The 15,019-nt window shown below is 31.9% G+C and overlaps 1 protein-coding gene across 1 annotated transcript in view; it reads left to right on the forward strand.

Annotated features, from left to right (window-relative positions):
* The window catches only part of LOC103578709 (sodium leak channel NALCN), a 412,027-nt gene extending 406,765 nt beyond the window's left edge, over positions 1 to 5,262 (forward strand). The window contains exons 25-29 of the mRNA XM_053741341.1: positions 2,349 to 2,485; positions 2,557 to 2,713; positions 2,787 to 2,912; positions 2,984 to 3,158; positions 4,156 to 5,262. Coding sequence (XP_053597316.1) covers positions 2,349 to 2,485; positions 2,557 to 2,713; positions 2,787 to 2,912; positions 2,984 to 3,158; positions 4,156 to 4,334 — 774 coding nt within the window. The 3' untranslated portion in view covers positions 4,335 to 5,262. The remainder of the gene's footprint in view (positions 1 to 2,348; positions 2,486 to 2,556; positions 2,714 to 2,786; positions 2,913 to 2,983; positions 3,159 to 4,155) is intronic.
* Positions 5,263 to 15,019: the final 9,757 nt, after the last annotated feature.

Genomic DNA, 15,019 nt, shown 5'->3' on the forward strand with positions numbered 1-15,019 from the left:
CAGCTTGTCAAAATTTTACAGTTCGGCCTCAGGTGATTTTATTATCATCAAATAAATATTTATAACAAAATGTCGGCTCAGGGTAACGGATCGGGGAAAGGTCAGGCACTTAAGATTACGATAAATGATTGATCAGAATTAACACGAAAATTAGTCGTATATTACCTAAACAAAATAATTGGTCGGTTTCACACAAATTATCGTTTACAAAAAAATAAATGCCGTTGTCGGCTTGACTCGATATAAACCAAATTATACAAAAAAAATCGTAATTGATCGAAAGAATGTTAGTTCATTGCTCGGAATAAAAAAACAGTCGTTTGACGAAATTGAAATACACTTATTTTATTTCACAAACACACACGACGAAGTTCTTAAAGAAATATTCGAATGGTAACGTCAGAGTATTTCACATGACAAGACTCGGCTGCCACACCGAATGAGAAAGAGATAATCCGCAATTCTCAGAAATACTCGAATAAGATAAAATAAAATAAAATAATATTTTATGTTTCGGTAACGCGTAATTTTATTAGCACATAATTATTGCGCGTAATTAATGATTAAATTAATTATCATTTGCATCAACGCGTTTCACTTTTTCATTAGACGAAATAAGTCAGTCGTACCCTTTACTCAGTTCTCATGCCGAGGCTTCGGCTTGTTTACTTGTTTACGAGAAGCGATTTATTCTTCGCGATTAATTGTTCGTTTCTTAACCCCGGATTGTTTTTCACGGTGTAAATTGAATTGTTTAAAAATCGGATTTGGAATTGTTCGTTTGGTCGAGTCAAATTGTTCAAATACAAAAACGCGGCCGTTCAGTACAACGCCTCTCCCGGATCTTCCTTTTCTTTAAACCATGCGTTAGAATTTTTGCTTGGTCGAAGTTGACATTTTCGATTGTAGATGTTACTAGAAATTGCTTATTCAGTAACTATTGATGATTTCAAATAAATTCAAACCACGAGTCGATGTCGAATTTTTCATCATGTTACAATATATATATATATATATATATATATATATATATATATATATATATATATATATAGATAGATAGATAGATATTATTTCAGAATGCTCATAAACGATATACTATACATTTAAAATGAGCAAATATACTAAGTGGATCTAGTTTAGGCGTGAGGATTTTTAAACAATAAAAAATTACACAGAATTTGATAATAAATAATTTGAGCATTTATTTACACTTATTCACACCTTAAATTGTACGAACTTATACTTAATAGCAAATGCGACAAATATTACACAAAAGCGAACGCAACGCACGTATAAAAATTAACACGTGGTTGAGAGCGTTTAAATTCACGGAAATTAATATAGATACTAATTACACGCGAATAACAATCTATTTATTCTCCATAGAGAATTTTCTAATTGGCTTAAAAGCGCGCCAACAAGAAGTATTTGATAGCGAAGCCTCTCATTGGCTGGCCAATATAAAACGAATTATATGATTGGCCGGCTTGTAGCGGGTTTTCATGGCGTTTTGATACGGTCCTGAGTTATAAATTGTATGTACTGGGCCCAAATGGCAAGTGACTCGGCACTATTCTGACCTTCAGTCAGTAGCGTGTTCGGCAACTCCCAGACTTAGCCGAAATGCACGTGACAAAATCCCGGAGTATATATACTAAACTATCCATTTACTTATTTTGGTATACTACTAGACACACAGAGGCACTCGCGCATGCTTACGCATTAACACAAATGTATACCTACCTTAAAATTCCCGTATACGAATTAGATTCATATTACAAGATAAGATCCGCATTACAAAATGAGATTCACGTTACAAAATAGGGAGTTACAAAAATTTTTCCTTACCGTGTCTAAAAAAGTTTCACTTCAAAAACAAGTGTACTGAAAATCAAATTTAAGCTCAACGAGGTCGAAAATTTATTCTCAATCAGGTTTTTAAGCTCAAGGAGCTTGAAAACATTGAGAATTTCACAGGCTGGCCACAGGGTTCACTGATTTCTGAATTTTTTTTTTTTACCTAGCTTTACGCACATCTGATTTATTTACTTTCGAACATCTACGTAGATCTTCTCAGATCAACGTAGATAAGCTTATTTATGCATAACTAGATCTTCATCGATTTAATGTTGTAGAAGCGTGGAGGTATGCGAAGATTTACGTCAATCTGTAGAAATATCCATTTTTTCATGGGTTCGCGTAGATTGCATGTCTGTGTATTTGCAGATCGAGAAATATATCTGTGTAGATAAAGTGTACAGAGGGTTAATACATAATTTTTTTCAATTGATTGTTGAGTTCTTTACTTATTTGAGATGAACTAATTATACGATACGATATTTAAGGTTAAATTCATACTGCGACTCTTAAAAGGAAGATTAGAAACAGATCCACAAAAAGATCGATTGCTCTTTAAATATATGTGTTATGAGCTTGAAAGACTGCATAATGGAGAAGATGTTACATTTCATGATGTCATAAAGTTAGTACAAAAAGCTTTCCATTCTATTACAAAATAAAATATTTTATTTATTGCAAATTTTATTTTTTAAGTATGCTATCGTATCGTTCAGTAGACATTAGAAAAGCTTTGCAGCTGGAAGAACTTCTAGCGCGGGAAGAATTTGAGTACATCATTGAAGAAGAAGTAGCAAAACAAACAATACGGACTTGGTTAGAAGGATGCTTAAAAAAAATACGCGCTACTGGAGTAAGAGCCAATCTCATTACATTATTATACTCATAATATTATTTTGATTGATTAATTACTCTCAATTCAATAGAAACAACAAAATAGTTTGATAGCTGGACTACGAGCGACTAATGACTTAGCCACATTAACTCAAGATCATCTTGAGGAAAAAAGTAAAGAAAACGTTGTCGAGCGTGAGATAGAAGCTGATACAAAAGTAATTTATGTCTTATAACGATTTTTGCATATGTAATAATATTTGAAAACTTTGTGTCTTTCATTTCCCAGGAAACTGAAGGAATACGCCACAGAAATAAAAAACCAGCTATATTGCCGAGATCAGATAGTATTGGAAGTGCATCAGGTAGAAAATATTTGGCACCAACATTATCAGATCCTTCCTCGTGTCGTAATGAAAAAGAAAAGATAACGGTGTCGAAGAAAAGAAGTAGCCGACCTCCACGTAAGTTCTTTTTTATTTTGCATAAGAAAATATCTATGGGGCAGAAACGGGCAAAGTCATAAATTTAATTATTATAAGCCATGTGTGTTTTTTTTACCTTTACTTCAAGTAAATATAAGAAATTTTAAGTTCCTATGAAATCTTTCTACTTTATAAACCAAGTGAGCCACTCCGGAAAAATGAAATAAAATAGTTTATGTAACGTCTAAATGGAAATAATTATTTGCTTTACAATAAGTAACTAAAGACGTCAGAAAGAAAAAAATTATTAGGAAACTAATGGGTCTATGGTTGTAGAAAATATCTAAAAAAAAATTAATAGGGTGATAGTTTTAGTTAATGAACATGAAAATAAATAAATATTACATGGAGAAAAAAGTATCTCGACCAGCACGATACTGTATACTAACTGGCGCGATACTCGATTAGCTATTTGGAGGCTAGTACGAGTATTGGTACGTTTAGTGCTGGCAGTAATACGGTTTACGAATGGGACTAGAATAGATCGCAACGGTAGCTCTATAGATCATTCTCGTCACGATAAGCACATCTATCTATTAGATCGTTTCAACGACGGTATTTTTTTCTCCGTATATTTTATTTTTACCTACATAATTCAGATTTTAATGACATTCACATAAAGAAAATATTTCATTGTTGTCTATTTGACTGCTTCTAGAATTTTAACTCAAATTTTTTTAATCCTTTCATATTGCAAGATTGACATATCCGATCGTTCAATAATTAGAAATCATAGTAGAAATAACAGATTTTAGTTTAAACATTAATTTTTGATAAAAATATTTTGAAAACAAATCTCTACAAACCCTAAACTGTGCCATAATAATATTAAGAGTCATAAATGTTAATCTAGAATGTTTTTGATCTTTTTTTTTTTTTAATTTTTTATTAAATTTTTGGGATGACCTATTTGCTCACCTATCTGCCCCATTTTTACATGCGTAATGATATATTTATCAATTCTATTTTTATGCAGCATTAACCAAAAATAATTTACCCCATCTTTCGGAAGCCACAGAACAAAATAGACAACCACGAGAAATCTCAAATACAAAAGCAGCACTCCCAAAAGTTTGTAGTGTAACACTAGAGGTAAAAGATTGGTGGATTGAACAACTTTCTCTCAACTCAGAATCGAGTGAGGATGAATTTTAAATTTGGAATTTCATTGATGGAAAATAATTGAAATTTTTTTTTGTTCACATGAAGATTTATTGTTGTAATGAAGCGATCCATGAAATTAAAAAGTATTGTTAATTATTCCCAAGTAATACGTGTTTGAGCAAGATTCAGAAGTAAGTATCTTGAGCAAGGCCCGTAAGCTGCTAGTGTCTTTTTTTACATATGTGTCTTTCGATAAATCGTGTATCAAGACCTTGACCTATATCAAAAATCGTGTATGTCTTGCTCATGGTATCGTAAGCAAGAATATTGAAGATATCTTGAACACGGTACAATGAAAAAGTATCTGACACATTAGTTGCATCAGTAATATACAGTAAGTACTTACCCATGGTTTGCTCAAGATCTTCTGAAGACACGCAAAACATATCTTTTTTCATTTTTGACGCATTTCTTGTTTCAAAAATTCACAGCAGATCCTTATACTTTATCAACAAGCACGAGTTAGATGTTTTCAATATTCTTGCATAATTCTTGAGAAATAATCGGACATAAAATTTTTGTGCAAAATTGTACTAGGCTTGCAATTTAAATCTGGTCACATGTATCTGCAGCAAGACACATACGTAGAAAAAGACACTAGCACCTATCGATCTGGAGACCAGACTTGCTCAAGGATTGAAACAGATTGTTATGTGGGTATATCTGATAATTGATGAGATAAGAATAGAAAATTTAATAAATATTCTAAATGAGAGAAATAAATAAACAAGCCCATATTGTAGTAATAGTTTTTTGAATACATAAATACTTAGTCGTAACCTTAATTAACTAAACAACTGATGTGTTTACTCATCTTCAATAATAAAAAGAGCCATCCGGCCTTACCCGGAATGGAAAGATAGATTTCTTATGTAAATACAATAAAGCTGCAATAGTGTAATTAATACTTATTTTGTAAGCTTAATCATGAATTTTAAGAAAAAGGGTTATGCCTTATCATTTTGAACTCATTAGAAGACTAAGCTGCAAAAATAAGCTTTTTTTATTTTTTGTGAAATTTTTGATATCATCAAATTGTTAGAAAAGATGTTTTAAAAAATCAAGTATTACAGTGAGAATTAAAGCCAATCGTTCAAATTTTAAGATACTTCTTACAGAATTGAGTTTTCATTTTCGGTTCAAAAGTTATTTTAGGATAAAGCCAGAAAATTTATTTTTATGAAAATCAGAAAAAATTTTAAACACCCACAACTTCCAAACTAATCGAGCGATTGGACTCATCCTCAAAATTGATCAAGGAAATCGTCCAATAAATAAGTGTTCGAAATTTCGTTAAAATCCGTTAAGAATTGTGAGCGCTATCGCGATGACAAGGCGCATTATATATATATATATATATATATATATATATAATATATAATATATATATATATATAAACTTTTGAGCGGGTGGTATTTTTTGACTATACTAGGTAAAACAAGATATATGGTGGCAAAATTCTTTGATAATTCGATCATGAGACCCATTGCAATAGGCCGATTTCTAAAGAAATCTACCTAAAAAAAGATTAATTAACATAATTTAGTTACGCTATGTGCTTAAGCACTATTCAACTGACAATTAATTTATTATTGAGTCGAAATATTAGTGCGAAAATGAAAAAAATCCTAATATTTGAGAAGTCATTAAAGATAAACAGAACTAATTTTGTAAGTATGCAAATTGCCAAGTTATCACCCAGTTGTAAAGTCAAGTCATTATCAATATGTAAATGTATATAGTTTATAATTTATCATAATAGAATTTTTAAAAATGATGTGAAAATACGCAATGTTAATATCTCATCATAATTGGGTAAATAATCGTGAAATATGATTCAGTCAAATTTTATAATGACATCCAGAAACCGGATATAACCTGAATAAAAATAATTTAATTAATGCTGAATCGAATTCTGCTTTTTGCTTTGATCTTAATTTGTGGAGAATTAAATATTTCTACTGACAAAATTTAAAAGTTTCATTTTATAGATTAAGGTTATGAGAAATATTATAAATCAAGAATTTAACAAAATGTGAGATATGTCACATGTACAAATATCTGAATAAATTTACCGAGATCGGCATCAGTCTATATTTGCTAATTATGGATCTACGGAAGAATCTTAATTATTTTTATTTGAGTTTCAATTAAAATGCATTTGTAAGTAAAATTTAGTTTACATTGAAATATGTATACACTGACGCAAAAAATTAAGGAAACAAAAACATTTTCGTATCAGTAGAAAATTATCGTATCCAGATTTAAAAAAAAAAGCATTTCAACAACTACTATACAAGCATAAGAAATACCGCGAGAAGAAAATTCCGAAACTTTTCTTCTGCTTCTAAAGGGTCCATGGACCACGAAAAAATTTTTTCAGCTGAACCAATTTATAGGTCACTAAATTTATTTAGCTTCAATTTGCTTCAGTTGTAAATATTCTGTAAATTTAGAACACATAAACATACTTGGCCTTTTCAGGTGTCATTTGAAGCGACTCATTAATTTCAACAATTTTTGAGAAACTTAGCATAATTGGGACGGTACGTTCAGATATATTTGAAAAATGAAATTTTATCAAAAATATTTTGTTTCGGGTAACTTGTAATATACTTGAATTATTGATTCCAGAATCTAATCAGCCCTAATATTTTTTGAGCCCTATCAAATGTCATCTGATCTATCAAAGTCGGTTCAGTATTTCAAATGACATTAGTGATTAAAAACACAAAAAATCTGCAAACCGCATGCGAGCAGCCCCAAAACTTCCTGTTATTTTCAAGCTCGAGTGCTTAAAAACAATAATGTCAATACTTCATTGAGCTCTTCAAGCTTAAAAATAGTAATGTCGCATTTCCATTACATAAATTCAAGTAAAAATCAATCAATAACAGTAATAATCAATAACAAAAAAAATAATGACGTAAATCGATCGTTTTTAGAATTTGTATTCGCAATATCTTTGAAAATAATGAACAGATTCTGATGTTCAAAAAGGCATTTGACTCGGTTGTTTGACCTTTAACTTAAAAAAAAAAAAAAAAAAAAAAAAAAATTTGGAATATTTGATAAGAGTATATTAACTCATTGAGTAAAAGGTGCTTTTGACAACAAGTGTAATTGGTTCACGAATCCTCAAGCGAGTGTTACCAACAAACAAGTGTCGAAAGCTCTTCCTACTTAATCGGTTACAATAATTTTTGCATCGAATGGTCCGATAGAATGTCTTATATTGGTAAAAAAAGACGGTACAATAAATTTAATTTTTTAATTAACTTCAAATAACAGTCGACCAGATCGATATGAAATCAATTCCTTCATAATTTTTGATACAGGCGATTATTAATTACTTATAGTAATAATTAAATATGATTTAATTTATTTTTATAATAATTTAAAATTATTTTTATTGTTCTCAGTATACAGATACTCAGCAAAAATATTAAGAGTTTTGAGTCAGGTTCACATAGTGAATTGTACATCATAATTGAATCCAGTAAGATGATTTTCTATCGTCTGGGATTTTCCGTTGTCGTAACTCGAGACAGCTGTTCATTGGGTTTTCTGTTAGATTGTTTAGTGACCAATAAATAGTATATCTATATATACATATGAAAAGAGTAGATTTGTCATATTTTTCACGAATAATGTAGAAATTATTGCAGTATTTATGTTTTGTAGTGTCATTTTTAACCAATCATAGACGTGCTTTCTTACTATGAGTTGCAAAAATAATATTATGAGATATTCGGGAAAAATGAAGTTGTCACGTAACGATTCAAATTATTTAGTTTTAGTTAGTAGTAAGTTAAATATTTTAATTTTACGTTTAAATTTGAATCGTTACGCGGGCATTCCGCCATTTCGCCGATGGACACGGCAGTCCGTGCACAGTTCTAGTGCATGCGCGCAGCGTATGAGAGAGCACGTGTGCAAAATAATTTTATTTCATGATTTAAAAATCCAAAACATCGATTTTTATTACTTTTAAGTTTTTGTTTATGATTTCGAAACGGTTGGAATGCATAATCCAGCGTAACATTATGTCCCAACATTTGTCTAATATATTATTTTATTTAAACTTGTCATCCGACTAAGGATGTCAGTTGTGGTTTGGAAAAATATTGACCGCCGGGTAGAGGAAAATCAATACCTTGGCTACATTCCTGACGTCAATTTTATGATTTTTCAATAATTATTATTTTATTTATTATATAAAATGAAAACATACATATGTTATGAATAAATAGTTCATACATAAAATTAATTATTCATGTATCATTCAGGTGTTGCGGAATTATCTTTATAATTTATATTTATAATTTAAAACTAGGCTCAGGGCAAAAAGAAATAATCATAATAGTGATTAAGAGCGATGGGCGCGCCACGTGAGCGACGACCAACAGGTGGAGGAGTGGGTAAAGAGAGGAGAGAGAGACGGTGAGTGATGGTGTACTGACGCTGTCCTCTAAGTAGCATTGTGCATAATTGCGTCTTATTATTTAAATTTTTGCTAAATATTAAAGTTGTTGCTAATATTAGCATTTAGTTGTGGTATTGTTTGATCGTCTAGATTTATTCACCGGGAGATTTTTTTTTTTTTGAGTAAGTACTCTTGTATTTCTTTCGCGGTATATAATTTCATGTGATGACCTCCCCCGGTAGTTGTTGGTCGCCGCGGCAAGTGAAATTAAGTTATTTATATTTACTGGCTGAATTATACATGGTAGTTATTATAAATAAGTATTGTTAATTGTAAATTCCTCAAGTACTGACATCATCACTTGGGCGAAAATTCCCAAAAGTATTAAAATCATTTTTTTTTGTTCTCACTCGAAATATTTGTAAAAATATTGAGCATTATTATATATATTTATTAATATTTATATTTATTATCATTTGAAATAATTAGGTAATTTTACTTTTTTTCACTTTTGATTTATTTGTTTACCCCAGCGGTCAAGATCATTATTGAAATTTTTGTTTTAAAATTATAAATTATTTTCAATACAGAGGAATTTATTATTTTGAGTGTGAGTGAGGATAAATCCCCTGTGTTTCTTTCTTTCACAAGTGTTGAGAAATAAAATAAGAGATAAAAATATTGTTATTATTTATTATTCTTATTTGGGAAAATTTAAAAATTAAATAATTGTTTTTTTAACTTAATAATAAATCAAGATTGTTAATTAAGTTAAATTATATTTATTTTTGGTCTATAGAGCTTATATAATTTATTGTGATACTGCGATCATATTTTGTGGCAATCACCAGGTATTATTGTTGTTAATAATTTAACAAAATTAAATATTGTGAAATATTATTATTTTTCTATTGTTTATAAAAATTAAAACTTGGAAACCAACAGCTGTCGGGGAAAATTTAATATTTATTTTCCTCTGGATCTTTTCCTACTGATTAATTTTATTTAATTTTCCTGCTCTTATTTATTACCCGTATGTAATTTTTTATCATATATTTACTATTTCTTTATTATTTATTTAATTTCTATTGTGTCTCTCGAGTGTTTTATAACAGGGCTAAGCTGTTACTCTGGTCATCCTTAAATTACCTTTTTAAGGGCGCCACTGAAAGGATTAAACGGTCTTCCTGAACCGGTTCTTAATGCTCAGAGTCGGTGTAAATTTTAATTGTAAGAGAAGGAAGAAGAAGGATAATTTTATAAATAACTTAGATTTATTTATTATCACAATATTCACTTATATTTATTCACAACCTTGTAAATAAAACCTTATAATTTTCACAACTTATAACCTTTGACCGTAAACCTTATAACCTTATAACTTTATACCTTATAACTATTAGACCTTTTTGACCTTATAACCTTTAGACCTTATAACTATTAACCATATAAAATTCTGCCAATTACCTTTGGCGACTTAAGACTAAATTGCCACTACCTTGCCATCACATGCTCTCACACACTCGGTTAAAATCATTGCCAACTACCTTTGGACTTACAATTCAAAATCGGTTACCTCCCGAATTATTTATTAACTATTCTATGCATTTCAAAATTCATTTCCTACACACACACACTGCACTCGAGTCCCCTGGACTTAACTTACACACTGACTTTATAATGGCTATTCCCGCCACGCACTTAATAAATTAATTAATTTATTTATGAAGAAAAATTATTATTATTAGTTTATTAATTTCAGTATAACTCCTTTACAACGACTATCATTAATTGGTCCATTATAATATTGACCCAAAGTTACTAGATTTAATATTTTAAGTTTAGTCCGTAACATCTCATCTCTGTTTTCTTTTACTCAACACTCGACTTTTTATTTTATAAATTTTCTTTTATACCGAGTGTATTTTTATAATAATTTTATCAACTAATTTTATTCATAATTTTATTTATTACTTTACTTTTATTATTAATTTTTATTTTACTAATTTAATAAATCTGACTCAGGTCCTTGTCTAGTTACGGAAACTAATTTTTATTAATTTATTAATTCGGTTGATTTAATTATTTTTAATTAATATTTAAATTATAACAACGCGGACGAAAATATGAAAATTTCTGGCCCGTCATTCACGATCGGCCTAGAAATTTCTACGACTTATATAACTCCGGCGATGGCCTGGAATTATAAGGCGACGCCCTGGACCCGGCAATTGGGCTTGGATCCGGTTAGACAACCGTCTGGCTTAATTTTTTATTCATAAATTAATTTTATGACTAATTAGTTATTGACTATGGGCCTAGACGTGGATCACCCCTGACGAACGACTACGTATTTTGAATTAAATTAATATTCTGGCTTCGGCCTGAAATAATTAATCTAATTAATACCTGATTCTTTTCCTGATGCGGTTTCTCTTTTTATTTTCACCGTCTTTCGTCAGATCCTCCGGTTGTCTCTCGTCTTTTCTCCTGTTCATTCTCGTCTTTCCCTCTTGTTATTTTCCTTTCGGTTCTTTGTTCGCTCCTTCACCTGCTTTTCCAAATAATTAATATACTGTTATCAAAGGTACCGGCTAATGGCCTGGTATCAATAATAGTTAATAAAAATATCGCTTGGTTTCACAAAAGAATCCAAGTCTATAACTAATTAATTACCTGTCTAATGGGGAGCGTCTTAAACTTTCGGCGTCTTGTTCGGTTGTGTGTCTCGGCCTGAGTTTTCTCTTCACATATCATTGTAGACCCACTCGACCGAATTCGGCAACTTCCGGAAACCTCGACACCCCTACTTATCACTAAGTGGGACTGACAGACAAGCCCCTACGATTTCCGCTCGGGACGACAGTCGCACTCTACCCCGGATAACCCTGGGGCAGTAATAGATTGTATCGACCGTGTGCATGATAGAAAAGCATGGCAACTGAGCGCAGAAAATTCAAAATTCCCTGTTACAGTTGATCCGCTCCGCCACAAGACACTTGCTCGGATTTTCCCTCGTAAATTCCCCCTCAATAATTTTTGTCCGTTTTGGATAAACGGTCTGGCGCCTGCGTGCACTAACCCAGCCTGAGGAGCTGCTCCAGGCACGACAACATTTAATTATTATTGATAATTTAACAACTATTTAAATTTATTATTTTATTTTAATTTGATCTCGGTATTTATCATCACTTAATATCATTTATTATTGTTCAGTATTATTTGTTTATCACGCGTGGGCAACCGCATACGCTATATTAGACTGTTCCGCGTCTCCGTCGCGGAATTTCAGAACAGTATACATTATAAAGTAAATCATTGTTTTGATTTACCAATATGTTTTGAAATAACGAACTGATTTTGACATTCAATGTGTCATTCAAACCAGTTTTTAAACTACCAACGTTAAAAAAACTGTCATCAATGAGTTTAACGATTTTAATTTTATTACGAAAAAAACACTTTTTCGAAACTCATTTGACAACGATATTTTTTAAACTAATGAACCAATTTGACCAGTGTTACGCCAGGGTTTACGTATACCTGCAATGTAGATAAAGTCGTCAAGCTTTTCGTGAGTCTTACCCTGCTAACTCAATATAAAACTCGTCTTTTATAATTTTTTGCCGAACTAGCTTCACAATCTAAACTAACACTAGTACTTAGCCTAAATTGGAGTTCGGTAAAGAGTTCTTGAACTGGCTGGTTGGATTGGTCCTCCAGGATACCCTTCTTGGACCGCGACAGTCGTACTCAGCTGCAGCTTCTCTTATACCTCATTATAGGAGGTGGACTGAATACACAGGTAAATTCACTCAAACACTGGTTCAGATATTAACAGAATAATTATTCATTTAACTAATAATTATCTGTTTTGCCACTTCGCAAACACCCGGGTTACAAAATGTCTGATATTAAACAAATAATTGTGAGTAATATCGTTGTTACTCTGACTAACTGAACAGGAACTTCTATTAGTTTACTTAATAACCATCTGGTAAGACTCGAAAAATTGTGTAATATGTTATGTGTGAATTTAATTGATTAATGAATAATTAATTATTGGAAAAGGTCGCGTGGGCCTCAAGTAGGAGACACCGGGCAAACAGGGTGATTTTTCTAGAGGATTGGCTCTAGGTGTTATTTTTATTGTGAGAACTCGAACAATAAACTACGCAGGGGCTTCTCTGTGTATTCGATGCAGAATTTGAATTTTATACGTTAGAGAAATTGATAATTTCACCTACCTTTCTTTGTTCGCTGTTTACTTGCAAGTTGGTCTTTGGACTGCAACTCCCGTGGACGGCTTCTGTTGTTCTCTGGTCGACAGATAATTTGGTCCAGGAAGAAGGGATTTGGTTCTTAATATTAGAAATAATCTAATATTCAGGTTTACCTAATAGGGCTCGCCGTACTCAGTTCACAAGATGTTAAATTGTTCTTAACACTTAAGATCTTTCTTTAACTTAAATCTCTGGGATTTGCATTTAATTATTGAACTTAACTTATGGCTTTTACACTATAAATTTATTGAGTCTTTGGCTCATTTGAGTTCGGTCTGAATCTCCGACTCCCGCAATTTACTTGGACGATAATCGCTATTTTCACACTTAACAATAATTATAAAAAAATCACCTACGTCTCCTCGTGTTTTATGTGATTGGTACGTCCCGTGTGGTAATTTTCGGAGTATAAAATATAATTTTGAAAAGACGATTTTGAATAGAAATTTAACGGTAACAAGCAACTTGCCACGCCTCCTCGAGTGCAATATCAAGACGATCTTCCCGTGAGATTATATAGTAACTTGACTGTTTTGATTTTATTTATGTAACTGAACAATTTGGTTTAGAAGAAATAGAAAATAGAAAAAGAGGGTTGCCTAAACGTAACACGGTTTAGAATACACGCGGGCCAGCAAAGAAAATACATTAACTTCTCAAGCGTCATAGGCTGCCGCACCTTGTTGTTCGTTGATTTTATTACCTCGTTTCGCGGTTCTGGAGGGAATAATTTAGAATATATAATTGGATGTATTTAGAATAAAGTCAAGTGTAATTCCCTGATTGGAGGGAACGTTGACGACGTGCAACGAGGTGTTGGCCGAAGTTGCTGTCCCTAAAATTGTTAACGATGTACTTTACAGTGAGCGCGGCAAAGAAGCCCCTTTATTATATACGGCAAGCTGGATATAACAAGAATAAATAATAAACTGTCCTCACTTTCGAACAATGATGATAATCAAAAATTCCCCATCAACTGTTAATGCAAAGTTTATAAAAAGCCTGAGCATCATGGCTCAGGGCCGTTAGTCTCAATTTTACTCGGTTAATTGTTTTTTCGACTTCTTGGTCCGCGTAAACAGCGTCAATAGCCCGTTATCTTATTGCACAAATCTCTCGCCGTGGCAATAAGTAACCGTCATTGATATAGGTATCTGGCTGATTATGTTCGAGTATAAGATACTTCTATCAATTACAGTTTTTCCAAATTTTAGGCCGCAGTTTATCTTTGATAATTTAAACTCGCGATCCACGAGGATTCGAACGTCGAAATTTCATGTACTCTTATTACAGGCATCCGCCCTAAGCGTCGAAAAGTCAATAAGAGGATCTTTTATAACCTCAATCTTAACCTTATTGCAGAATCTACTTCGTCGTTGAAAAGTCAACAACGGAATTTAAAGTTAACATCTTTTTGTAGTCAATGATTGCAGGGATCTGCTTGGGCGTTCAAAGAGCTACAATTGAATTCATTATCTATTAAAAGTCCTCAAGGCTTGATAAAACCATCCGGTCCGATTGAAACAGTGGCGCAATTTACGTGTATTTGCGCATTAACCCTTCGGGTGTGAAAAAGACGCTATTGTTAAAATCTCTTAAAATCTAAATAACTACTCAAAAATAAAATAATATTTCAATAGAAGCAGTTTTCCATTATTGTGTAAATGATTCGGTGTACAAGTGAATTGTAACAGAATCAGTAAATAAAAATACAAAGATCATTATTTCAACCTTGTGAGTTTCATTCGAGAGTCGTACACTACTCTTTCATAAGATAACTGGTTCAACACAAGAGCACCAGTCTCTTCGGAGACGTTTTTGGTTCTTAACTTTTCGAAAGATCCACTATAAAAACAAATTATAGGAAGATAAATCTTCCTCATATTCTTTACTGTTGTCAACAACCTTCACATCGCTCGTCTAAATTTTCGTATTGCTACCAAAGGGAGAAATCCCGGATGAATAA

The sequence above is a fragment of the Microplitis demolitor genome, chromosome 8 (assembly GCF_026212275.2).
Source record: "Microplitis demolitor isolate Queensland-Clemson2020A chromosome 8, iyMicDemo2.1a, whole genome shotgun sequence".
Taxonomy (NCBI): domain Eukaryota; kingdom Metazoa; phylum Arthropoda; class Insecta; order Hymenoptera; family Braconidae; genus Microplitis; species Microplitis demolitor.